The sequence below is a fragment of the Pan troglodytes genome, chromosome 19 (genome assembly GCF_028858775.2).
Source record: "Pan troglodytes isolate AG18354 chromosome 19, NHGRI_mPanTro3-v2.0_pri, whole genome shotgun sequence".
Taxonomy (NCBI): domain Eukaryota; kingdom Metazoa; phylum Chordata; class Mammalia; order Primates; family Hominidae; genus Pan; species Pan troglodytes.
In genome coordinates this window covers 54,028,486-54,055,967 of record NC_072417.2, presented here as the reverse complement: position 1 = coordinate 54,055,967, position 27,482 = coordinate 54,028,486, and the positions used below count along the sequence as shown (strand labels likewise).

Genomic DNA, 27,482 nt, shown 5'->3' with positions numbered 1-27,482 from the left:
GGAGGCCTCGGGAGCCTGTGCCGATCCAGGGTGAGTGTGAAGGAAAGAAAAAAGAGGGCCCGGGGAACACTGGTATTTTCGGGCGGTGGACGAGGATGGGACGGCCACTAGCTTGTCTTAAGGTAGAAGGCAGAGCGGGGCCATAGGGGCAGTGGCGCGGGTAAGGGTGGAGAACAGCGCTGAGCAGCGCAGGGAGGCGGCCGGGGCTGCAGCCCCCGAGGGCTCCTTGCAGTCCGGCCCCGCAGCCTGGAGACAGCTCCGGTGGTGCTGCGCTGCCCGAGACTGCTGCACGAGCGGGGACTGCGGCCTCGGCTCCCTGCCTGCCCGGCAGCACCCCATCCAGTCGGCCTGCCCGGGGTGCGCAGGGTTAGCATGGAGTGAGCTCGCCCCGCCCGGGGTTGCGCGGCCCTGGGGGGTCCTCTCGCGGCCGCTCCTGGGACCTGCTGGCGCCCCGGGCAGAGCCCGGCCCCATCCCAGGAGTCGCCCGGACTGGAAGGCAGTGCGAGCACTGGGACACAGCCTCCGAGCTCGAGCGTGACGGGAAGTTGGGGCAATTTGTTAGTTATCCGCCGCCACCAAGACGCGGCACGGCGCCTGGACGGGAGGGGCCCTGCGCGGGCGCGAACTTTGGGCTCGGGCGAGTGGGTGGTGCTCCGCCCAGCCCGAGACGGGCGGGCGCGCGGGCCAATGGGTGCCGCCTCTTGGCCGCGGGGGGCCCCCGACCCGTGGGTCCCGGCCACTAGCGCCCCAGCCCCGAGGCTCAGAAGCGGCAGGCGGAGGCGCGGTCCGGGCGCTATGGCCATGCCCGGCGGGTCTCACGCGACTGCCCCGCGCCCGGCGCGCCTTCGGTAGGGGACGCCCGGGGCCCAGCTGGCCCGGCCATGCTGCTGGAGACACAGGACGCGCTGTACGTGGCGCTGGAGCTGGTCATCGCCGCGCTTTCGGTGGCGGGCAACGTGCTGGTGTGCGCCGCGGTGGGCACGGCGAACACTCTGCAGACGCCCACCAACTACTTCCTGGTGTCCCTGGCTGCGGCCGACGTGGCCGTGGGGCTCTTCGCCATCCCCTTTGCCATCACCATCAGCCTGGGCTTCTGCACTGACTTCTACGGCTGCCTCTTCCTCGCCTGCTTCGTGCTGGTGCTCACGCAGAGCTCCATCTTCAGCCTTCTGGCCGTGGCAGTCGACAGATACCTGGCCATCTGTGTGCCGCTCAGGTGAGGCGCTCGGCGTCGCCCGAACTCGGGGCCCCGTCGGAGCTCCGAAATGGGTCGTCTTCTCCAGGCCGGGGTTCCTCCCTCGGGGGCCCCAGATGGGCCAGGCTGGGGGCGCGCGGGGCGCTTGGAGGGCTGGTTCCCAGCCTGGCCACCCCGCAACGCTAGACTAGTGCGCCCGGGCACCCAAGACATCCCAGATGCGCGTCGCTCTAAGGAGATCTGCGTAGGGACAGCTCTAGGGGGTCCGGGGAGTGCGGCCCCCGGCGCCCGGCGAGGCGCCGTGGAAACCCCGGGGAAAGCGTCACCCCCGTGGGCGGGTGGAGCCCGGGGCGCGGGAGTTTTGGTGATCACATCTCCACTCCTGCCACGAAGGCCGTTCCTAACACTCGCCCGCAGCGGCGGTGTCCGCGAGAGCGGCCGCTCCAGAGCAGGGCCCCAGGTCTAGAGTGGTGGCCAGACGCGGTCCCGTGAGTGCTGCGGCTCCCGGAGGCCCGGGAGGTTCCCACTAAGGGCAAGGCAACTTTGGACGCTGGGCATTCGCACCGTCAGAATGGACACGCGTGAGCCAGCTTCAGAACGTGTCTGCTGCGGAGAGGCGGCCCGGCCCATCCCAGGGGAAGGTGTCCGTTAACTTTGGAGAACGCTACGGACTCAGATTATATACTTTTAAAAGGAGTTACAATGCTTCCTGGTGTCTGGCAAACGGCCTTACAGCCTCACTGCCCTTGTGTAACTATTTATCTCCTGCTGCCCTGTTGGGAGCGGGCTGAGAAGTGCAGAAAATGGTGGCGAACTTACTTGTCCACTCTTTCTCCCACACTGAGAAAATCTAGGATTCAGGGCATGGAGTCAGCCAGCGACCAGAGTGGATTCCCAGTTGGAGCTGATGACTTCAACATTGAGAGTTTGTTGAAAGTATTTATTCTCTGTCTTTGGTGCCTGGGCCACTTTGGCATTTCTGAGGAGAGCTTGAGATCTCTTTAAATTTGGAGCTGAGACAGGGAAACTGAGTCACAGAGTAGGAAGGAAGGGAAGGAAGTCATTTATTGGGTGCCAACTCTGTGCAGACAGTTTATAATAAACGTGTCCCCAGCAGTCCTTGCAGTAGTACCAGAGGACGGGTGCTGTAACCTGCATCTCGTAGAGGAGGGGTGATGGCCCAGGGAGTTTGGAGTCTTGCCCAGGATGGTGTATCAGGGATGGGTGTCAGAGCCGGGGCTTGAACTCACAGCTGGCACCGTGTCCCCACCCATGCCATCAGGCCACTCTGCAAGGCCATGTGTGGCACCGTGTTTAGGAGTCAGGGAGAAAAGTGCTCTGCTGTTTTGGGAGGAGGAGCCTGCCTGCAGTAAACTGGTGGTTGTAGGGGAATGTGTTTGTGGGAATGGAGCGGGAGAATGCTCCCAGAGGCCATTTGAGTAGGCAGATGTGTTGGGCCTGGTCCTTGCAGGTTGTTTCATGGGTCCCAGCAGGAACAGGAACCTCCTGCTTGGGAGGGCTGTGAGCCTTATGTGGGTGTCTGGCCACTCCATGTGCTGCTGCCCGTGCTGTTGGACCAGGAGGCCTTATGTCTCCCATCAGGTGTGACAGCCCAGGGATTTCCAAGGCTTAGAGGAGGACAGCAGTTTTCTCTCTCTTCTGGATCCCTTCCCTGCCTTTTGGTGTCATCGTTGTTACTTGATGGCATTTTGGATGTTTTGCATCCAGCAGAGCAGTCACAAGCCCCAGCCTGAGTTGTCCATCTAATGGAAACCCCTTGGACTTGCCCTGGCAGAGACCAGAGACCCAGAGAGGAGTTAGTGGAACAATCTCCCAGGCCACAGGGAGCAGGAAGTTCCATGAAAGTTTAAATCTGTTCCTTCTTGTCCTGGTTTGTGCTGGGTGGGGTCTTGAAAAAAATGGGTGTGGGTGTGTTAAGGGGAAAGTGCTGTGAATCACAGGCCCTGAACTTCTTTGCATTGCCAAGGGCAGGAGGGAAGAACACTGAGGCTCGCCCCATCCTGCCTTCCTGGCCCGTCCAGAGCTTGGAGGTCTGGAAGAGGTGTACAGGCAGTCCCCAGCTCCCTGGCCCAGAGGTAGTCGTCTGACCTGGCCACAGCACCACCCCAACCCTGGTGGGTGGGAGAGGTGTACTAGGGCCCCCAGGGCTTCCCTCTCAGGGGCTGGTGCCTGGGGCAGGCCTTCCCTCAGCTGGCCTAGCAGTTCATGGCCCCTTGGGAGGAGGTTAAAATACAGATTACAGGGCCTCACCTGGTTGTACTGAATCAGAATTTCTGGAGTGGGTGTCGAGGGGATTCCAGCAGTGGGATCTTTAACCAGGGACATCTGGTTCCAGCGATCTAAGAATCCTCCTAGATTGAGGGCCTGAAGCTTTCCTCACTTGACTGACACAGGCTGGGTGCAGGGCGCCCCAAGCACTGACTTGGCCCTGAGGCCTTCCTGGGGTTCTGGAACTCCAGGTGAGAGTAAAGTTGGAAGTGCCCTGTTTGGGAGGAGGTGTGTCCCCTTTGAAGCCAAGCAATAAGGAGGGTGAGGTGCAGGGAGTGAGGGCTAAAGGCTTAGGCTAGGACAGTCCTGGGACCTACCCCCAGTTCCTCCCGGTTCGCGGGCTCCAAGTGTGAGGCCTGTGGCCGCAGAGACCACAGCCCCCACCTGCCACCGCATTGCCAAGGTGTTTACTGATGTGACAGATGACAGTGTAGAAGGGAGGGGAGCCGGAGGGAATGCCAGGGACAAATATGATGCCCTTGGCCTGGCAGGGAAAAGGAGTGTCTGCTCGCACCAGGCACTGCCCTTTGCCTTCAGGACAGGGCTGGCCACAAACAGAAGTCCATTGCCTCTGGTTCAAGTCCATAGACAATTCCTGATGTTGGGCCCTGGCAGCCGGGGGGGGTCCAGTCCCCAGTGGTGCCGACGGGAGTGGGCGTGCCGCTCCTGGGCTGGGGGAGGTGGACGTGTACAGGCAGGAGGGTGTGGGCCATGCCCAAAGCTGCTCCCAGCTCTCACTTCACCCTCAGGCAGGAGCACTTCCTCCTCCCTGCTTGAATCCTGTTCCTTTCATGCCACACCCACTGTGGGGGCCTTCCCTGCTCTTGGACTCAGTTTCCCTGGCCCTGTGGCATTGAGTCTCTGGCAGGGCTGACGCCAGCTGTTTTCCTAGTGGAGCTGAAAGAGGGTGGATCCGGGAGGGTTTAGTTGGCCGAATGGGTCCAGTGCCGTGTATCTGACCTGTCCCTGGACCCTGCCCAGTCACCCTCTCTGCTCTTGCCACATTGAGGCTTTTCTCTGTGCCTCACGTATCTGGTCTTTGAGGTAGGAATTAAAGACCTCTTAGCAAGACTTTGTGATTTGAGTGAAAATGTGGCCTCCACTTAGGGTGGGAGTTGGCGGGGGGTTCTGAATGTTTTGCAAAACTTAAAAAAATTGAGCTATAGGGCCGGGCACGGTGGCTCACGCCTGTAATCCCAGCACTTTGGGAGGCTGAAGAGGGTGGATCACCTGAGGTCAGGAGCTCGAGACCAGCTTGGCCAACATGGTGAAACCCTGTCTCTACTGAAAATATAAAAATTAGCTGGGTGTGGTGGTGGGTGCCTGTAATCCCAGCTACTTGAGAGGCTGAGGCAGGAGAATCGCTTGAACCCGGGAGGCAGAGGTTGCAGTGAGCCAGGATCACGCCACTGCACTCCACCCTGGGCAACAAGAGCGAAACTCTGCCTCAAAAAAAAAAAAAATTGAGCTATAGTCCAGGCACAGTGGCTCACGCCTGTAATCCCAGCGCTTTGGGAGGCCAAGGCGAATAGATCAGTTGAGGCTAGGAGTTTGAGACCAGCCTGGCCAACATGGCAAAATCCCGTCTCTACTAAAAATACAAAAATTGGCTGGGTGTGGTGGTACACGCTTGTAATCCCAGCTACTCGGGAGGCTGAGGCAGGAGAATTGCTTGAACCCAAGAGACAGAGGTTGCCATGAGCCAGGATCACACCGCTGCACTCCAGCCTGGGCAACAGAGTGAGACTGTGTCTCACACACACACAAAAAATTAAGCTATAATTCCCGTCCCATAAAATTCACTGGTAATGTTCGAAATAAAGCTTGGCAGGGGCTGGATACGGTGGCTCACACCCGTAATCACAGCATTTTGGGAGGCCGAGGCAGGTGGATCACCTGAGGTCAGAGTTCGAGACCAGCCTGGCCAACGTGATGAAACCCCGTCTCTACTAAAAATACAAAAATTAGCCAGGCGTGGTGGCACGCGCCTGTAATCCCAGTTACCAGGGAGGCTGAGGCAGGAGAATTGCTTGAACCCAGGAGGTGGAGGTTGCAGTGAGCCCCAGCCTGGGTGACAATAGCGAAACTCTGTCTCAAAAAAAAAAAACATAGAAAAGCTCGGCAGGAAGATTTCTGGCTCTGGGTTGTATCCTCCAGCTTTCCCAAGAGCTCCCTCCTTGGGTTCACCCTTCTGCATCAGTGTTACCTTTCTCTTCCAGATCATTCCCATGGTAATGGGTTGGATGATGGCCCCCTGCAAAACGTATGTCCATATTTTAATTCCCAGAACCTCTGACTATTCCCTTATACGGCCAAAACAAAAAACAACCAACCAAAACCCCACAAATACTGCTTTCTGTGGATCTTGAGAGAAGGAGCTTATTTGGATTATCTGGGCGGCCACTTAATGCATTTGCACTCTTAGAAGATAAATCTGCAGAGAAGGCCGTTTGAAGGTGGAGGCCACAGCCAAGGAATGAAGAATGGCCACCAGAAGCTGGAAGAGGCAACAGATCCTCCTTTGGAACCTCTGGCAGGAGCGTGGCCCACACCTGGAAGTCAGCCTTCTCGCCCTGCTTGTTTTAAGCCACTAGGTTTGTGGGGCTTTGTCAGAGCAGCACCAGGAAGCCACCCATCAGTACACCAATATACCCCTAGATCAACGCCCCTTCACTTCCTCATCCACTCCTTCGCCTCCCCCCTGGCAAACTCTGCCGCTTGTTACCAGGATGCCATTGAATTCTCCTGTCAGGTCACCCATGCGCCATCCCTCTTTTGGCAGAATCGAGCAGTCACTTCCCGGACCTCGTTGAACATGTTCTCTCAGCAGCTCCTGGTGGGCACTGTGGGCCCCCAGCTGGACTCCTGCTCCCCTGTAACCACTCCACACAGCAGCCAGACGGGATGACTTAAAACCTAAGCCACATCATACCGTTCCCCTGCTTACCACGCTGCAGAGACACAGAGGGTGAAATCCCTATGCCCTACCCTAGCCTGAGGCTGTGCATGGTCGGCCTTCACCCCCCAATTCTCACTCACCACGGCCAAGTTCTATTCCCACCCATGGTCTTTGCACCCCCGTTCCTCACTTCACCCACCTGGAGAGGCTTCTCAGCCACTGCATTGGTTTACCGCCATCTCTAGTTATCCCATTAAACCATGTCCTTACTCAGAGTCTCTCTGCGCCCAGTGTGCTAGCCTTGTGGGCAGGGGCCTTACACCCCAGGATGCAGCGCGATGCCGGCACAGGCTAGGAAAGCACATTGTGGATGAATGCATGAGTGACTGGGTGAAAAGGGCACATGTCAGGCTACGTCATGCCCAGGGAACAGCTGGACAGGTGGGAAGGGAGGGTCCGAGACAGCAGGTGTACAGTGAGGGCCCAAGGGCTCTGTGAAACGCCAGAAGAGGAGCTGCCCCCACAAGTTCTAATGATTGGAAGACAGGAAAACCGTCTTCTGAAAACATCTCTCATGGGCCTAAGGGACAAAAGGGTGGAGAGGAGTGCAGAGGTGTCCGGGGACTGCCAGGCAGCCAGCAGGGGCTGTGGGCCAGAGGCCCAGGCTGAGGCCAGGGGCTGCAGACACGCGGGACGTGGCCCATGGGCCCTGGCTCCTGGTCCCATGCACAGGCCAGGAGCCACCCTGTTACCTGCATCGGGGCATCACCCAAGCCTGAGTGTTACTTTGCTGTCATTTGTCCTCCATTGTTAGCACACAGTCCTCCCAACTCCACTTCCCAGGCCATGTAGCAACCTTAAAACCAGCAAGTGCTGTTTATAATCCTGCTGGGGCCTCCAGCTGACATAAGGGGCTGGTTCCTGGCATGTCGATTCCAGAGGACACACACATGGCTAGGCAGGGGCCAAGGTCTGGTTTGGTCAGTGAGGTCCTCAAACGTGTCTTGGAACCAGGTCAGAACTGGGGTAATTCAATCCAGAGGATACCTGAAGGCCCTCTCCCTTCGGGGAGGGTAGAGTCAGCCTAACCTGGCTGGTCATCAGGAGCACATGGGAACTGGAGGGCAGGGGAGATGGAGGTGGACTTGGTGTGCGTGGGGGTGCTGTGGACAGGTTCCCTCTGAAGGAGGCCGGGAAGGAGGGCCCGCTCAAGCCACCTTGGGCCCTGCCCTGAGACCGGAGCCTGGAGCTGCTCCCAGAGGGCAGAGGCCTCCTCTCCAGACCAGGCACAGTCTGCAGCAGCTCTGCATGCCTGGAGGTGGCCAGGTGCCCTGGAGCAGCACAGCCAGGGAAACACCGCCTGGCCTCATGCTGTGGACATTTCTACTGAATTCTGAAAAGGACAGTGGCTGCCTTTGGTTGTCTGGAGAAGAGGGTAAATGAAAAAAAAGTCAACATTTTCCCACTACAGATCACCTGGCTCCTTTCTCGGTGACCACGTGCAGGGCAGGACCCAATCCCTGTATCTCACTCTTCTCATTTGTCAGTTTATTATCACAGCATGGGTGTACCCTGCAGGGACAGATATGGGGAAGTGTCCTCAGCTATTCTGGACATAGAGATTTTCTGTCTTGTGAATGGCAGCCATTGTTCCCAAGCCGTTTCTGGGTGCCAGGCACCTTACATCCCTAATCTCCTTTGATCTTTGCGACCACCCTATGGGAGCAGATGGAGTTATCTTCACCACCTCACAGATAAGAAGATGGAGGTGCAGAAAATTATGTTTAGCCCAGGGTCACACGGAAGCCGGGACTGAGTCAGCCTATCTTCCCAGGAGCCCTTAACCATCATGTGAGCAGCTGGAGGGAAGGACTGCACACCCCGAGGTCACCCCCAAACACCCCCTTGATGAGGGGTCCCTTCTAGTGGTGGATGAATAAGGACACTGGCAAATTGTGATTAGATTCCTTTAATTATTACCTGGACAAAGAAGACTCCAGCTAACCTGTCAAATGGACGAGTGAGGAAAGAAGCTAAGCCCTGGCCAATGTGAATGGAATCTCACAGCATTTGCCTGACAGCTGCGAGGCCTTGTGGATCTCCTCCCACCTGCTCCTTCCTCGGATTGGGGAACTGAGGCCCAACCTTTCCTTTTGCCTCAGATTTATTAGTGACTCCAGAATTAGGCTTTAGCCATGGTTATTCTCTCCTAAATTATTAACTCGATAGGCTCTTGGACTCCGAGGCTAACCAGCTGGAGACAGCGCCACGGGCAGCGGGAACTCAATGGCAAATAGCAAATGTATCTTCTTGGACAGAATTAAAGTGGAGAACAGCCTGTCCCAGGCACGGGCGGGCAGGCTTCCACTCAGTCTGGGCTGAGGGGCAGGGCTTTTTCTGGAGGGTGGAGGGTTGAGTGGTGTGGTAGGTGGGAGGAAAGTGCCTGCAGAGCTGGGAGTGCAGGGTGCGCAGGAGCAGGGGGACTCCTGAGCTGGCCTGGCACCTTGGGTGCTTTGCACCCGTGAGTGGGCATGGGATTTGGGCTGTGGTGGGGGACGGGTCAGGGAACAGGCAGCTCGAGGAGGGCCTTGAGTTTGCTGAGGGTTTTGGATTTTGTCCTGAAGGTGCTGGTGAGTCCATGAAGGAGTCGCATTTATTATCTTCTATTTTTTTGAGTTAGAAATCAACCAGTGGGCATAGAAGTAAACAGTCAAAAGTACAAAAAGGCCCAAAAGGGAAAGCAAGAGACCCCCACCAGTCCCTCTGCCGGGGGCAGCCCCCAGCCCGTTTCTCTTGGCATTTGCCCCGAGGGGCGCTCTGGGCTGAGCCCTGGTTTTGTGCTGCCATCTTGAAGCAGAATCTGTTGACTCCCCACTGTGAACCGCCAGGCCCGTGGCTCATGCCAGCCTTCTCCCCTACGCCCCACTTGAATTTCTGTTAGGTTTTGATTTTTTTCCTGTGGACATTTCGGCCTGTGTTTCTGTCAAGTGGTGATTATATCTGCTGACTGTCAAGAAAAACAAGGAAGAACGTGTCCCCCATTTCTTTCCCAGGTCTGCTCCTGGTTTCTGTGAGCCGCGCTGTTACTGTGAGCGCGCTGCCTCTCAGGAAGTCTTCCTTGTGAAAGGTAACTCGTGCTGCTGGAAAGAAGCTGACACTGCACAGGGGGAAGCTGTGGAGTTGTCCCCTGTCTTGGATCTCTGCTTTCCTACTTTGCCTGTCAGAGGCAGCCACTATTTCTCATGGCTTCCTCTGCACAGATGGTGTATTGAACATATTTGCATTATACCATGACTTTTATGCTGTTAAGGTTTATACCATTTACATTTTTTTTTTTTTTTGAGACAGAGTCTCGCTCTGTCGCCCAGGCTGGAGTGCAATGGTGCAATCTCACCTCACTGCAACCTCCGATTCCCAGATTCAAGCAATTCTCCTGCCTCAGCCTCCCGAGTAGCTGGGATTACAGGCACGTGCCACCGCGCCTGGCTAATTTTTGTATTTTTAGTAGAGACGGGGTTTCACCATATTGGCCAGGCTGGTCTCGAACTCCTGACCTCAGGTGATCCACCTGCCTCGGTCTCCCAAAGTGTTGGGATTACAGGTGTGACCCACTGCGCCTGGCCAGGATCCTATTTTTAGATGCCATCCATTACTCAGACATTACTCAAAATTATGTCACATTTTAGCCTGCTTCAGTTTACCATCTGGAAATTAGAAAGTTAAAGTAGGAAGCATGCCTTCCCACATCCTCGTGGTCACCCAGCTTCTCAATCACCCTCATGCTGAGCCTCCTCACCCCTTTGCTATGTGTGCCACACAGCCGCTAGGGCTTCCTTTACTGTGCCCTTGGAGTGGTTCCAGCATTTCCTGCATTCCATGTTCTCTTTCCTCTTTCTAGGATTTCATATTTGTTAGACACGAGGATAAACTTTCTGGGTTCTTATATGTCAAAAATGTTTTTTTTGGCCTGGTGCAATGGCTCACACCTGTAATCACAGCCCTTTGGGAGGCTGAGGCAGGAGGATCGCTTGAGCCCAGGAGGTTGAGGCTGCAGTGAGCTGCGTTCACACCACTGCACTCCAACCTGGGCAACAGAGTGAGACCCTGTCTCAAAAAAATTTTTTTATTTCTCACATATGATTGGTTGGTTGATAGATTGTGGTTCGGAAGTGTTTTCCCTCAGATGTCTGAAGGGGTTGCTGTTAACACCCGGTGTTGCTCACAAAGTCTGGTGTGTAATGATTCTTACCTGTAACTTGTATCTCTCCTCTGGGAACCTTTGGGATCATTTGTTTTTCCTTGGTGTTCTGAAATTTTGTGAGGCTGGGTCTAAATGGTAACTCTTACTTTTTTTTTTCATTGAGGATGGCACTAGTAGGTAGGTGAACCTTGCCAATTTGAAGACTTAGGTCTGTCTTCAGCTCTGAAATTTTCAAAGAATGCAGTTGACCCTTGAACAACTTGGTTTTGAACTGTGTGGGTTCACTTAAAATGGATTTTTTTTCAACCAAACGCAGATTGAAAATACAGTATTTGCGGGTTGTGAACCCGAGTACACAGAGGGCCAACTTTTCCTGTAGTGGGGCTCCTGGGGCCAACTTCAGGATTTGATTACATACGGATTTTGGAGTACTTGGGTGCCCTGGGACAAATCCCCTGTGTATACCAAGTGAAAACTGTATTTTCTTAATTAATTCCTTCTCTCCATTTCCTCTGTTCTTTCCTCTGGGATTCTTTTTTTGTTTTTTTTGTTTTTTTTTTCGAGACAGAGTCTCGCTTGTTGGCCAGGCTGCAGTGCAGTGGCACGATCTGGGATCACTGGCTCACTGCAACCTCCATCTCCCGGGCTCAGGCAATTCTCCTGCCTCACCCTCCCGAGTAGCTGGGACTACAGGCATGTACCACCAAGTCCGGCTGTATTTTGTATTTTTTAGTAGAGACAGGGTTTCACCATGTTGGCCAGGCTGGTCTTGAACTCCTGACCTCAAGTGATCCACTCACCTTGGCCTCCCAAAGTTCTGGGACTACAGGCGTGAGCCACCACACCTGGCCGCCTCTGGGATTCTTTTTTTTTTTTTTTTTGAGATGGAATCTTGTTCTGTCACCCAGGCTGGAGTGCAGTGGCACAATCTTGGCTCACTGCAACTTTCACCTCCCGGGTTCAAGTGATTCTCCTGCCTCAACCTCTTGAGTAGCTAGGATTACAGGCATGCACCACCACACGTGGCTAATTTTTTGTATTTTTGGTAGAGATGGGGTTTCACCATATTGGCCAGGCTGGTGTCGAACTCCTGACCTCAAGCGATCTGCCTGCCTCGGCCTCCATAAATGCTGGGATTACAGGCGTGAGCCACGCCTCTGGGATTCTTAATAGGCAGATGGGGACGTCCCCTCCTTTCCTGATCACTGTTCTCTGACAGTTCCCAGTGCTTTCTCATTCTTTGTAAGAGTTTCTTCGCTTTTTTTCCTTTGTTCTTCTATTTTTCAATACAATTTTAGCATTCATATGTTTACTTTTGATGAAGACTAAGGGATTTTAAATTGACTTTGAAAAACATTTTTTAGATTCACATGGTTGAGATTCCTCATGTGGCAGAGTGTACATAACCTAAACTCTTCCCCCCCCCCCCCCCCCCGTTTTCACTAGGTCTCTAGCCACAGCTTGGGGAGAGTGTGGGAGGGGGAGGGGATCAATGCCACAGCTCCCAAAGCTTGCCCACAGGCTGTCTTCCTCTTGACATCTGTTCTTTTCTTAATCCCATTCTGATCCCTGCTGTTTGCTAGACTGGAGCCTCTCATCCTGGCCATCCATGTTTCCAATTTAGGGTTCCATGGTTCATGCTGATGATCCTGTCCACCTTCTGTTTTTAGAAACTCATAAAAATCTCCGGTTTGCTGATATCATCCTCTACTTCTTTTTTTAGGATGATTATGTGTGTCTTTTTTTTTTTTTTTTTTTTTTGAGACAGTTTTGCTCTTACTGCCCAGGCTGGAGTGCAATGGTGCAGTCTTGGCTCACTGCAACCTCTGCCTCCTGGGTTCAAGCGATTCTCTTGCCTCAGCCTCCCAAGTAGCTGGGATTACGGGCACATGCCACCAACGATGCCCAGCTGATTTTTGTGTTTTTAGTAGAGACGGGGTTTCACCATGCTCATCAGGCTGGTCTCAAACTCCTGACCTCAGGTGTTCCACTCGCCTCGGCCTCCCAAAGTACTGGGATTACAGGCATGAGCCACCGCACCCGGCCTGTGTGTCTTTACTGTCATTAAAATGTGATTTTGTGAGGAGTGATAATTAGGTGGAACTTGGAATGCCAAGGTACAATTTTAATCTGGAGTTTGATATGGTCAGGTTTGCATTGTAAAAGTCACTGGTGGACGGCTGAAGGAAGGAATGGACGGGACAAGATGATATAGGGTAGCCACTTGGCATCCAGATGAGAAGGAAAAAAGCATGACCAGGGCAGAGGCCATGGAGATGGCAGCAGACTCTACAGATATTGGAGACGCGTAGAACCACAATTTCTGCACCAGAGAAGGCTGATGTTTGATGCCAGCCATGGAGTTCAGCAGTCTGGAGCAGAGGAGCCACAGGTAAAATCATATAGGAAAGAGTCCTGAGAACCACAGATGGGCCCTGGAGCCACAATCAGTGAGTGACACCTAGAAATGTGGGTAGTTAGGGCCAGGCTGAGTGGAATTGATGTGCGTGAGATCTGCCATTGTGGAGCAGTAATGAGTCAGCATGAGTGACTGGCAAGCAGATCTGATCGATAGCACATAGTCGTGTGCTTCTGGCTGGAAGACAGGGCACACGGGACAGGTTCAAGAGGACTTGGTGACTCAGTTGGATGTGGACATGAAGGAGAAGAAGACTCCAGGATGACTCCCAGATTTCCGGTCGCCTGGGTGATGCCATCCTGAAGATGGGGGCTTTGGGAAGGTGTTGCCTAGGTTGTGTTTAAGGTGCCTGCAGGTTGAGAGACACAGTAGTGGTCGAGTCTTGGGGAGTCTGGGGCTGCTAGTTCTTCCACCTGGCTCTGGACCCAACTCCTGCTTTATGGGAGCCCTGGACCGTTCATTATTCCTGCACAGCAGCCTCTTCCCTTCCCCATTTAAATGTGTTCAAACTCCTCCCACCCGTCTCCGCCCAACCTTCTTTGGTGTGCCACCTGTTTTGCACCAGTCCCGCCACCTGCAGACTTCCCAAAGCAGCTTTCTGTCTATGACATCCTGATTTCCACTGCCGATTTTAGCACCACTGCTGAGTGTTTTTTTTTGTTTGTTTGTTTTGTTTTTTAAACATAGAGAACTACAAAGCTTTATTGAACGACATTGTAGAACCAGGACCTGTCAGGTACACTTCTTCTTTTTTTTTTTTTTTTTTTTTTTCTTGAGACAGAGTTTCACTCTTGTTGCCCAGGCTGGAGTACAATGGTGCGATCTTGGTCACCGCAACCTCCGTCTCCCAGGTTTAAACGATTCTCCTGCCTCAGCCTCGCGAGTAGCTGGGATTACAGGCATGCGCCACTGCACCCGGCTAATTTTGTATTTTTAGTAGAGACAGTGTTTCTCTATGTTGATCAGGCTGGTCTCAAACTCCCAACCTCAGGTGATCTGCCCACCTCGGCCTTCCAAAGTGCTGGGATTGCAGGCGTGAGCCACGACGCCCGGCCCAGGTACACTTCTTAAACCCTCCCTCCATTCACTTCTCTTAGGCCCCATCTCCACGTCTGCCCCATTCCAGGGCGGCATTCTCCTATCTGGTCTCTCCGCATCCATCCTTGTTCTTTTAGCCCATTCTTCACATAGCTGCAATCTTTCTGAAATGAACCCCTGTGTGCACCTCCTTCCTTTACCCAGTGCTCCCAGTGCCTTAGGATGTCATCCCAGATCTCTCCCTTGCCCCTACTCCCCACCTGGTCTGGGGCCTAGGTCTGCTTCTGGCCTCATCCCCGTCCTCTCTTTCCTTCATTTCTCTACCCTGACTTCTCAGGACCCCTCTCAATTCCTGAGACTTCTCGAGCTCAGGCCTTTGCGCATGTGTTTCCCTCTGCCTGCGGTGACCTTCTCTCTATCTCTTTGCCTGCTGATTCTTCCTCATTTTCTCTGTGTCCCTGAAAATGACACTCCCTCTGGGAGGCACACAGGGTTCTTTTGCAGCTCTCTGCATACTTGCAGCTATTTTCTTAATTATTTGTAATTTGTTTAAGGTTTGCCATCCTTTCTCTGTTATAAGCAGGGCACATGTCTGTTGCTTTCTCATTATCCCGTGTGTGTTGTCCAGTCACTGGCTTGGCTTGTGACATATTAAGAGTCGGCAGTATACATGTGCATACAAATGTATGAACATGTGTCTCTGTGTGTGTATAATCGGGGGTGGGATTAGCTCTGAACCGATGAGCTTGTTGCCTAAAGATAAGAATCCCACATCGTGTGTCCTGAGAGGAGAGATAGGAGAAACTGAAGAGGCCAAAAAGCTAGACTGGCTTCACTAAAACCAGCAGGGAGACTTTGATGGGGAATGGTTAGCAGTGTTACAGAGGGATAAAATACCTCCTAAATTTGGCATTTTCAGAAGTCATTTAGCAACCTAGTCTTTTAATTGCAGGGATTTTTTAAAAATTACAAAATGAGTACAGTACATATTTGTATCTGACTCATCTAACGGTTTGTGGTTTCAGAAATAATGAGTCATTCTGAAACAGTGTATTGTTTCATAGCTTTTAAGTTGCGTGACTAATACAGTGCATTACTATATACCTTTCACTTACATTCACAAATTATGAATAGTTTGCTACATTTGGTTTGTCTCACACACACATACACTGGCACAATGATCACATTCTGATTTTTTTTTTTTTTTTTTTTTTTTTTTTTGAGACAGAGTCTCGCTCTATCACCCAGGCTGGGGTGCAATGGCGCGATCTGAGCTCACGGCAACCTCCGCCTCCCGGGTCCAAGCGATTCTCCTGCCTCAGCCTCCCGAGTAGCTGGGATTATAGGCGCACGCCACCATGCCTGGCTAATTTTTGTATTTTTAGTAGAGATGGGGTTTTGCCATGTTGGCCAGGCTGGTCGTGAATTCCTGACCTCAGGTGATGCACTCATCTTGGCTTCCCAAAGTGTTGGGATTACAGGCATGAGCCACTGTGCCTAGCCACATTTAGAAATTGTAATAGGTGCCACAGTCTATAGTCAGATGTTCCCAGTTATCCCAATCATATCTTTATAGTTGTTCTTTTTTTAAAAATCCAGGTTCTATTAAAAGGTCATGCTTGCATTTAATATGTTCCTTTAATCTGAAAGAGTTCCTCAGTCTTTTGTTTGTTTTAGTCTTTCAAGACATTAACATTTTCCTCCGGGCACGGTGGCTCATACCTGTAATGGGAGCCTGAGCAGGAGGATCATTTGAGGCCAGAAGTTCAAGACCAGCCTGGGCAACACAGCGAGGCCCCATCTCTATGAAAATTAAGAAAATTAGTCAAATGTGGTGGCGCATGCCTATAGTCCTAGCTATTCAGGAGGCTGAGGTGGGAGGATTGCTTGAGCCCAGGAGTTCAAGGTTACAGTGAGCTATTAGATTGGTGCAAAAGTAATTGTGGTTTTGGCCATTAAAAAAAGGCACAAATTGGCCGGGCGCGGTGGCTCATGCCTGTAATCTCAGCACTTTGGGAGGCGAAGGCAGGCAGATCATGAGGTCAGGAGATCGAGACCATCCTGGCTAACACGGTGAAACCCCATCTCTACTAAAAATACAAAAAAAAAAATTAGCCGGGCATGGTGGTGGGTGCCTGTAGTCCCAGCTACTCGGGAGGCTGAGGCAGGAGAATGGCGTGAGTCCAGGAGACAGAGGTTGCAGTGAGCCGAGATCATGCCACTGCACTCCAGCCTGGGCGACAGAGCAAGACTCCGTCTCAAAAAAAAAGTCTGGGCACAGTGGCTCACGACTATAACCCCAGCACTTTGGGAGGCCGAGGCGGGCGATTCACAAGTTCAGGAGATCGAGACCATCCTGGCTAACATGGTGAAACCCCGTCTCTACTAAAAATACAAAAAATTAGCCAGGCGTGGTGGCGGGTGCCTATAGTCCCAGCTACTCAGGAGGCTGAGGCAGGAGAATGGTGTGAACCTGGGAGGTGGAGCTTGCAGTGAGCCAAGATCATGCCACTGCACTCCAGCCTGGGCAACAGAGCGAGACTCTGTCAAAAAAAAAAAAAGGCAAAAGCTGCTATTACTTTTACTTTTGCATCACCCTAATACAATAGTGAGTGTACCACTGCACTTCAGCCTGGGCAACAGAGTGAGACCTTTTCTTGGAAAAAAAAAAAAAAAATTAACATTTTTGAGTTCAGGTGATTTTGCCAAATGTCCCTCAATTTGAGTTTGGTTGTTTCCTTATGGTTACATTCAGGTTAAACCTTTTTGGTGGCAATGCTGTCTACATGAGTGGTGCTGCATCCTCAGTCAGTCCATCAAGTAAGAAGGACACAATGTCTGTTTCTCCCATTGTTGGTATAAATCTGATCACATGGTAAAGGTTGTGTCTGCCAGGGTTCTTCACTGTAAGGGTATGTTTTCCCCATTGATGATTCTTGCCTGAATGAGTTACTACTATTGTCTTAGTCCATTCTATGCTTTTATAACAGAATACCACAGACTGCATAATTTATAATGAAAACAAATACATTCTCACAGTTACAAAGGCTGGGAAGTCTGATATTAAGGTGCCAGCATCTGGCGAGGGCCTTCTTGCTGCATCATCCCATGGCAGAAAGTGAGAGGGTAAGAGGTGAGAGAGTGAGCAAGCAAGAGAGGGCTGCACTTGCATTTATAACAGACCCACTCTCAAGATAAAAAACCCACTCCCATGATAGTGACATTAATTCATTCCTGAGGCCAGAGCCCTCATGACCTGATCGCCTCTTAAAGGTCACACCTCTCAGCACTGTTGCATTGTAGATTAAGTTTCTAACCCATGAACTTCGGGGGGCACATTCAAATCACAGCAACCACGGTGATTATAAAATGGTAATTTTCAGGCCGGGTGCAGTGGCTCATGCCTGTAATCCCAGCACTTTGGGAGGCCAAAGTGGGTGGATCACTTGAGGTCAGGAGTTCAAGACCATCCTGGCTAACATGGTGAAACCCCATCTCTACTAAAATTACAAAAATTAGCTGAGCATGTTGGTGGGCACCTGTAATCCCAGCTACTCGGAAGGCTGAGGCAGGAGAATTGCTTGAACCCGGGAGGCGGAGGTTGCAGTGAGCCAAGATCGCGCCACTGCACTCCATCCTGGGCAATAGAGCAAGACTGCGTCTCAAAACAAAACAAGACAAAACAACACAAAACAAAACAAAACAAATTGGTAATTTTCTTTTTTTTCCTCATTCCTTCCACATTTATCAGTTTGCATTCTTCTGTAAAGACAAGCTTTAGCTTCTCCTTGCCCTTCCTTATTTTATTAATGTCAGTATGGACTTACAGAATTTTATTTTCATTAAACGAGTTATAATCCATTCCTGTTATTTATTTATTTATTTTTATTTTTTCCATTTTTTTGAGACAGAATTACGTGCTTGTTGCCTGGGCTGGAGTGCAATGGCGCAATCTCAGCTCACCGCAACCTCTGCCTCCTAGGTTCAAGAGATTCTGTGGCCTCAGCCTCCTGAGTAGCTGGGATTACAGGCGCCTTGCCACCACGCATTTTTAGTAGAGACGGGGTTTCACCGTGTTGGCCAGGCTGGTCTCAAACTCCTGACCTCAGGCAATTCACCCGCCTTGGCCTCCCAAAGTGCTGGGATTACAGGCATGAGCCACCGCGCCCGGCCCCTGTTATTTATTTTGATGCCCAAATTCAGCCAGTGAGAGAGGGCCCTTACAAGGTCACTTCTGTTTGAGTGTTCCTATTGTTTTTGAGCACTTTCTTATATTTTGGCATAGAAAGGTATTCCAGGCTCACATTGTAGTTTCCAGTTTGAATACTAGCCATTTTCCAAAGAGTCTTGGTTCCTTTTGGTGGAGAATTATATATAAAAACCAATATTTGGGTAGATTTGTTCAGTGCTACTGGAGTATCCTTTTTTCTGGGCCCTAGCAATAAACAGAGGTGGGAGGTTTTTTTAATAAAAAATAGTGAATTACAAGAACTCTTGCTTATAATACAATGCCATCTAATTAATGAAAAGGAATGATTGAGTTAAGCAAATCACCATTTCACGACTGTCATAGTAAGAACTGATTCAGGCAAGAATCATCAATAGGTGCTAAAACTTGCAGGTGAAAGTTTGATGAGGAGTAAGATACTTACAGTCCCCAAACACGTACCACAAGATACCTGCTAATTAAAATGGGAAAGTTATGATGGAGAAACCTGGCAGACACCACATCAACCAAGTGCCTTCTCATGTACCCCTCTTGCTGGTCGCTTGTGTTTATGGCGGCTGATGCTTTTGACAGTTAATGTCACATCTGAGGCAGTGCTCCGTAACCCCAGCCTTGGGAGGGCACTTTTTGGGGCAGAGGACAGAGTGTCCTGTTATCTTTTGGTCTGGTTCCCGGCAGGAGCCCTTTCTCTCAGGGACTGCTTATTTTATGGGAAGGAGATCAGAGTCTGGAGCCCAGTAGCTTTGGGCTGTCTTTGTGTCCCATGTGATCCATGAAAACAGCGCATGAGAATCACCAGGCCCAAAGGGGAACTCTGGGAGACCTGGTCCTGGCCCCTAACCTCAATCTCAACTGGTTGAATCACTGGTGGACCACCTTGGATTGCCTCTTCTTTCCATGGGAAGCTGGTTGGGAGTGCTGCCAACTTTCTTGACCGCAACCTGCATTGCTCATCTGTTGTTCTTAGGGGACTGTGAAGGACAAATGGCATCTCTCCCAGCCACCTTCACATAAGACAGTGGGCTCAGCTCAGGCCCAGCCAGGTCCATCACTGGAATTCAGACATGTCTGAACTTGCTGGAGTAGATGAGAACCCCACAGGAGCCAGAGCAGCCCGGGGCCAGGGCCTCCTGGGAAGACTCGGCCTGAAAGTAACCTTTGGTGACCACACCTTGCTATCCAGTGGGCAGGCAGATGCTGTCCTTTCCTCAGACTGGCCTGCAGGCTACAGCCGTGCCCATCTGCAGAGATAAGGTGGTTTGCCCTCAGGACACAGATGGCAGAGAGGCCTGCTTCCCGTTCATATAAGTAAAATCGAATAGTATCTACTTTTTTTGTTGTTGTTTTTGTGTAAGAATGGTTTTATTTGTTCCTTAAATGTTTGGCAGAATTAATTAGTGAAATCATCTGGGCCTAAAGTTTTCTTTGTGGGAAGGTTTAAAATGACGAATTTTAGGCTGGGCGCTGTGACTCACACCTGTAATCCCAGCACTTTGGGAGGCCAAGATTGGCGGATCACCAGAGGTCAGGAGTTCGAGACCAGCCTGGCCAGCATGGTGAAACCCTGTCTCTACTAAAAATACAAAAAAATTAACCAGGTGTGGTGGCAGGCACCTGTAATCCCAGCTACTCAGGAGGCTGAGGCAGGAGAATCGCTTGAACCTGGGAGGTGGAGGTTGCAGTGAGCCGAGATCATGACACTGCACCTTCATTCCAGTCTGGGCGACAAGAGCAAGACTCTGTCTCAAAAAAAAAAAAAAAAAAAGAAAAGATGAATTCTACTTTTTTAATTGTTATAGTGCTATTAAAATTTCTATTTATTTTTCTGTTCATAAATATTAAAAAAAAACCTTTTATAGTTTGGTACCATAGGAAATCTGGAAAATAGATGAATATTTAAAAAAAAAATCTGGCCGGGCGCGGTGGCTCACGCCTGTAACCCCAGCACTTTGGGAGGCCAAGGTGGGCGAATCATGAGGTCAGGAGATCGAGACCATCCTGGCTAACACGGTGAAACCCCGTCTCTACTAAAAATACAAAAAATTAGCCCGTGTGGCAGCGGGTGCCTGTAGTCCCAGCTACTCAGGAGGCTGAGGCAGGAGAATGGCATGAACCCGGGAGGCGGAGCTTGCAGTGAGCCGAGATCGTGCCACTGCGCTCCAGCCTGGGCGATGGAGCTAGACTCTGTCCCAAAAACAAACAAACAAAATTTCATAGTTTGATCCCATGGGAAATCTGAAAAAATGGGAGGCTGCTCAGAAGCTCGTCATAACAATATCCCCTCTTATATAGATAGCCTCTAGTGGTTTATAAGCTGAAGCTGAAACCACGTTCATGCACTTGATGTTGATGCCTTGCTTTATTTAGAACTCCCAAGTCCCAGGTGGGTGTTCAACACGTTTCTTTGATTAAGAAGGCAGGGTTCTGTTCCCTTCTTATAAACTCAGGCTTTCTCTCACCATTTGCTTGCCAGGCAGTGTTAGGTGTTTTGGATACAGCTGTGAGTCTGTTCCATGGAGGAGCTCATCCTTCAGTGGAAAGAGACAGAAAATGCAGTTGTGTGGTAGGTACACGGGAGAGGTGCTCTGGGTGGTCATGAGCTGCCCTGAGAGCTCAGGGGCAGATAAGCTGCTCTGCTTCCATGTGAACTTCTGTACTGTGAATTAATTCACTCGTGGCAGGTGGGCAGGGGAAGGATGTTGGTATAATGGAGACACTGCTTTGGTTCACCTGTGATTTTGCCTAGGCAAAGGAGGTGGAATAGTGGGAGGAGAATGACAGTGTTCAGCAGGAAAGGAAAAAGCCCTCTGACTGCTCTGCCGGAGCCCCTGTGGGCTCCTGGGAACAAGAAAAAAACAGTGCCTGCAGCTGGCACTCCCGTAGAAAGCCACATCCTAGCCTGCTGGGGTCTTGGCCGTGGCAGGCTACGCTGCCTCCAGGCCCATCTTAGTAACAGCCCCCTGGCTCAGAACTCCTCTTTCATCTGCACTGTCTTGGCACCTGTCAGCCTTGCTCTAATTAAAGTTTGCCAGGCTTTCTATTTGACTTTTTTGGTGCAGTTTTAATATCCATGGTGGCAGCCTCTTGCCCCACTGAACTGCCTGCCTGGGTGTCCCAAAAGATTTTGTTAGTGCTCTGGTGACAATGTTTTGTAGGTTTGAGTGGTCTGCTCTAGCCCCATGTTTCACAGAAGTCCTGTTAATATGTGGAATAAGATAACATGAGATTTTCTAAGAATGTATATATTGCTTTATAGCAGAAATGTATGTATTTCAGAGGAATTTAAAGCTTGTGAGCTAGATAGACTATAAACGGAAGAAACATCCCTAAAACAAACAGGAAACAATTTTAAGAAGCGGCAGTAGAACTCCGTGTGCATTTACTTAGCAATCTGCATTTCTAAAGTGCTTTGTACACATTTCGTCTATGTTAAAAGCCTCAGCAGCAGGTTGGAGGCGGGTTCTGGGGCTAGTGTTTCCGATGGGAAGCTCAGGCTCCATCCAGCCTGTGGCTGGACTGGCCAGGCTCAATGTCACTCCCCAGGTAGCTGCCCTTGATCTATACTAGGAGCACCTTGAGAGCTGGGAATTGATTTCTAAGCCTGGTTTGAGCTGAGGGCCACAGAGCCAGTGCAGGAGGAGACCCTGCCCCAGAAATAGGCCAGCGCTTGTTATGCAGGCCTTGGCGGTTCCCCGTTTCCTTACGTAACCTCACTGTTCACGCTGTTTCCTTTTGTTGATTCCCTCCGTGTGACTGTTTTTCTGTCTATCTCCTTAGCTAATGAGCTCCTTATAAGGAGAATGGATGGATCAGAGCACAGCTCCGTACACAGTGGTGGGGCATAGCCATTTCCCAGAGTGTGGACTTTCCCAGAACTCCCCTGTTGTGTGGGCCTGCAAAGGCTGGGATTGTTTCTGCCTTGTTTGGAATAATAAAGCTGCCTGTGTTTCCTGTGTTCACTTTTCAGTCGCCTGTTATTCACTCTCCTACATTTGGGGCGGTTGTCCTGCTTCCCTGGCCTCACTGCAGTGCTCAGTGACCTCTGCAGCAGAGCAGTGACTGCCACGGGCTGGCAAACGGAAGGACGGAAGGACGTGGCCCATGCCCTTCAGGAATGTTTTGGGGAGATGGACAAACGCATGCAGACCTGAGGGTGTTCGGAGCACAGGGAGGGAGGCAGAGTCTGCAGCAAGGGGTGGGGCTGAGGAGGGAGACAGGCCTGGGGAGAGGACAGAGGCCCAGCAGGAAGTGGGAAAGGAGAGGGTGTGGCAGGTGGTTACCAGAGCCCTCCTGAGATGCCAGAGTCCCCAGGGGTTCGTTCCTTCCAGTGTCCTGCCCAGTGCAGGGACACCTGCTTGCCTTTTTTTTTTTTTTTTTTGAGATGGAGTCTCGCTCTGTCACCCAGGCTGGAGTGCAGTGGTGCAATCTCAGCTCACTGCAACCCCCGCCTCCTGGGTTCAAGTAATTCTCCTGCTTCAGCCTCATGAATAGCTGGGATCACAGGCATGCGCCAACACACTCGGCTAATTTTTGTATTTTTAGTGGAGACGGCTTCACCACGTTGGCCAGGCTGGTCTCGAACTCCTAACTTCAGGTGATCCACCCACCTCGGCCTCCCAAAGTGCTGGGATTACAGGCATGAGCCACCGCGCCCAGCCAAAGGGACAGATTATTAAAGAAGATAAGAATGGGAGAAGGTGGAGGATGCAGGGGCCAGGGCACGTGGGGAAGGACACTTCCTCAGCTGTACTGTTGCACTCCAGCCTGGACGACAGAGCGAGATTCCGTCTCAAAAAAACAAAACAAAACAAAACAAAAAATGATATTACAAAGGACATAGACCAGGGTGAGGTGTGAGAAGGAGCGAGGCGTTTCCATGCCCTCCTTGGGTGCACCATCCTTCAGGAACCTCCATGTGTTTGGCTGTCCTGTAGCTCTCCGTACCTTTTCGTCGTAGCCCTTTTTTGGATTCTCCATTGGATAGACATGACTCAAGCATGGACAACTGGGTGGAAGTGTGAGTGGATGAAAAGGCATGATTCAGACTGACAGGCTGAATGGGGAAACTCAGCAAAGCCTATCTGTTCCGATGCTTCTTGGCCTCTCTGTGCGGCTCCTTCTAGGGGAGGGGCAGGACCCCTTCTGAAATGCGGGTCTTATGAGTCACAATCAAACAAGGTAGATCAGAGAATTTCTTTATGGACAGCTCCAAGACAGAAAGACAGAGGAAGATATATTTTTAGTTATCATGGCCTGTCTTGGGGAGAAGTAACAAGGGCTATGGGAGTTATGTGCCAGGAACTGTGGACCAAAGCCAACACAGCTGACCCTTGAACAGCACAGGTTTGAACTATGCAGGTCCACTTGTATTGGATTTTTTTCAACCAAACGTGACTGAAAATGCAGTATTCCTGGGATGTGAAACCCACATATACGGAGGGCTGCTGACTGCGGAACCTCAGTATGTGAGGACTTTGGCATACACGGGGATCCTGCAACCAACCCCCTGTGTGTACATACGGTGAGGTGACTATACATACATACCATAACATTGCAGAGCACACTCCGCTTCCTACAGAGGTTGTGCTGAGGGGTCTGGTTATGTCCTCCAGCATGCCTCTTTTTGCTGTCCTTGAGGACTGCCTCCCAGGAGGGTGGCAGAAGCCCCTTCCTTCAAGTCTTCAAGCCGCTGACCTATGGCTGTGTGGTCAGGTGGAGGAGGGAGCTGGAATCTGTGAGTTGAACATGGAAGAGCTGTAGATTCCTATGCAGGCAAACGGCAGTTTGGGGCGAAATTGGAATCGGATTAGATGAGGTCTGTGTCCTGACTGCAGTTGAGCAGCAGCAGGCACATCATGTAGCCTTTCTGAGCCTTGGCTTCCACGTCCGTAAACTGAGGATAGCAGCTCTCACTCAGGAGGCGTGGTTTCATGAGATGTGAGGGGTCCACAGCCCAGAGCTGCCCAAAGAGCAGGTGCATAGGCGGTGGCGGCTGTGCCACGGATGTGTCCGGACAGCTGGGGGAGGGTGTGCAGGCATCTGTCACCAAAACTTGGGGTTTGGTTGTGCGGTTCCTCCCCTGCCTCAGCTGATGACTTTCTCCATCCTTCTCTGAGGTAACAGCAGTTCTCAAGGAGATGCTGGCCCATCTTCTCACCACTCAACTGTCCCACTCCCTGCACTGGCGCTGTTCTTGTCCTTCCTTCCACTGCAGCTGAGGAAGTGTCCTTCCCCACATGCCCTGGACCCTGCATCCTCCACCTCCTCCCATTCTTACCTTCTTTAATAATCTGTCCCTTTGGCCGGGCGTGGAGGCTCACGCCTGTAATCCCAGCACTGTGGGAGGCTGAGGTGGGCGGATCACCAGGTCAGGAGATCGAGACCATCCTGGCTAACACAGTTGAAAACCCATCTCTACTAAAAATACAAAAAAAGAAATAGCCGGGTGTGGTGGTGGGCACCTGTAGTCCCAGCTACTCGGGAGGCTGAGGCAGGAGAATCGCTTGAACCCAGGAGGCAGAGGTTGCAGTGAGCCGAGACGCGCCATTGCACTGCAGCCCTGGCGACAGTGTGAGACTCTGTCTCAAAATAAATAAATAAAATAATAATAATAATCTGTCCCTTTTTCCTGCATCTTCTCTACTGATCATTTTCAGCAGTGTGTGCGCATCCACCATTCTCTTGATCTTTATCCCACTCTTCCTTTAATCCTCTCTTTCAGGAAATGCAAATGCGTAGGGGGAAACCCTAAGGAATCATCCTCCAGTCTTCATCTTCCTGCACCTGTTGATCTTCAAGACCTGTTGGTTCTGCCTCCACAGCGCATATCCACTTCCATCATTTTTGCTGTCACCCTGGCCCAAGCCGACGTTTTCTCGAGTCAACTACCGAAATAGTTTCCTAGCTGATCTCTCTGCTTTTCTTCTGGCTCCCCTAAAATTCAGTCTCCGTACTCTGGCCAGGTGACCTTTATACAACAGAAATCAGTACCATCCCCTGCTTAAAAGTCTTCCATGGGTCCCGGTGCCTATGAACTGGCCCCTGCCTCATCTTGGGCTCATTTTCCTGCATGAAAGCAGCACATGTTCTCTTGGCCTGGAATGTTCTACTTTTCAAATTTCTCACTCCTCAACCTTTAGCTTCTGCCTGAAAGGCCTCCTGACATCCTGTACCCAAGGCCTCCATGTTTCTCTTCTCAGTGCATCCAGTTCATTTTGGTATAGCGGAACCCATCGCAATTCATAATTTCGTATTTATATGTTTACTTATTTTCTGTGTTTCCCATTAGCTTATGTTCCACGAGGGCAGTGATTGTGTTTCCAGTGCCTAGCAGAATGTGTGGTACAAATGAAAAACTCTTCGAATGAACTAATGAACCAACAGGGAAGAGTGGTGGTGATGGAGGTTTACAGAGAAGGCAGTGACCAGCTGCCCCACTGATTGAATTAGCTGCTTTTCCTTATCCAAGAGAAGGCATGACAGTTTTGCACATGTGTCGGATCCAGCAGCTATGAGAAGTTCAGATGGGGTGGACTCCAGTTGTTGTTCTGAACTCTAGTAGGAAGCCACCCCTGTGAATGAGCCTCTATGTACAGGGTGCTGCAAATATAAAATCGCTTTAAAAAAAAGAGGCAGCATAACATAGTGCAAGGAACACAGGCCTGTGAGTACTGATTTAGCTTCTGGTCTTTGGTTTGTGTATTAGCTTTGTTCTTCTTTTCTTTGTTTTCTTATTTGTGAAATAAGAGAGATTGGACTAGAAAGATAAAAGTCCTCTCCAGTTTGGCTGTGTTAATGGAGTACCTCACAGTGTTATCAGCAATCGAAACATTTAATTATCTTTTGAAACCAGAATATGGAGCTGTGATGGTTCTAGGGTTAGTCGGGTGGTTCAAAGGTGTCATCAAGGACCCAGGCTCTACTGTTGTCTTCTGCTTTGCCATCAGCTTTGTCTCCAGGCTTGTCCCTTGTGGTCACAGTGTGGCTGCTACAGCTGAGGGCATCACACCCTTCCACAAGAGCATCAAAAGCAGAAAAGGATGGGCATGGGGCAGAGCTGTCCTTATGGGTCCCTCTCTCTTCATCAGGGAGTAAAATCTTTCCTGGAGGTCCCTAGCAGATGTCCTTGTATGTCTCACTGGCCAGAACCACTTCATGTATCCACTAGACCAATCATGAGAATGGAAGTGCCATAATTTCCTTATCCCAAATATAAATTCATCCCCCAGAGCTGACCTGTTACCCGCTGTACTCGATACAGCTTAGTCCTGTGAACAAAGGAGGAGTAAGGGCAGGCTGCTGCATGGGCTGCCTCATGGACCTGAAGTTCTGTGATTCTTAGGACTCCGCCTTTGGGAGGCTTCCTTGTTATGCTGCAGGGACTAATTGTGTTATTCACATCTCCAGTGAGGCAATGGCAGAGAACAACTTTTTTAAAGGAAGGCTTTACATTCCTGAATGAGGTGGGAAACAGATGAATTCACTGGCCAAGACAAATTCAGTGAAAAAACTGAGCCCAGCAGGTCCTCTGTAGTATAGAGGCCCATGATTGAGCTGCCTGTTGCTAAGAGGGAGTAGAAAAGATTAGAGATCATTGTAAATTATGAGGCAAGACCTCAGCTAACTTCCTCAGCAAACGACTGGTTCTTCTGCCTGTCCAGGCTGCAACCTCAAGTATTCCTAGTAAGTAGAATCTTTCTTTAAAGCTGCCTAATAAAGTCAGATAATAAATGATGAATGTATTTGTAATGGCCATTTTTTTTTTTTTTTTTTTTTTTTGAGATGGAATCTCACTCTGTCGCCCAGGTTGGAGTGCAATGGTGTAATGATCTCGGCTCACTGCATCCTCTGCCTCCCAGGTTCAGGCAATTCTCCTGTCTCAGCCACCTGAGTAGCTGGGATTACAGGTGCCCACCACCATGCCTAGCTAATTTTCGTATTTTTAGGAGAGACGGGGTTTCACCATGTTGGCCAGGCTGGTCTCAAATGCCTGACCTCAAGTGATCCGCCTGCCTCGGCCTCCTGAAGTACTGGGATTATAGGCATGAGCCACCATGCCTGGCCTGTGATGGCCATATTAAGAACATACTATGTGCCGGGAACTGTGCTAGGTCTTCGGGATACCAATACAAAGGGACAAGGTCCTAGTCCTTAAGAGGCTGACATTCCAGTTGAGGGATACCACAGGTATCAGATAAGCCAGCTCTATGACAA

The 27,482-nt window shown here is 51.0% G+C and overlaps 1 protein-coding gene across 1 annotated transcript in view; it reads left to right on the top strand.

The window, feature by feature from the left end:
- The first annotated feature begins 445 nt into the window (after positions 1–445).
- Positions 446–27,482, top strand: part of ADORA2B (adenosine A2b receptor) — a 30,707-nt gene continuing 3,670 nt past the window's right edge. Inside the window, exon 1 of the mRNA XM_511779.6 lies at positions 446–1,216. Coding sequence (XP_511779.3) covers positions 882–1,216 — 335 coding nt within the window. The 5' untranslated portion in view covers positions 446–881. The remainder of the gene's footprint in view (positions 1,217–27,482) is intronic.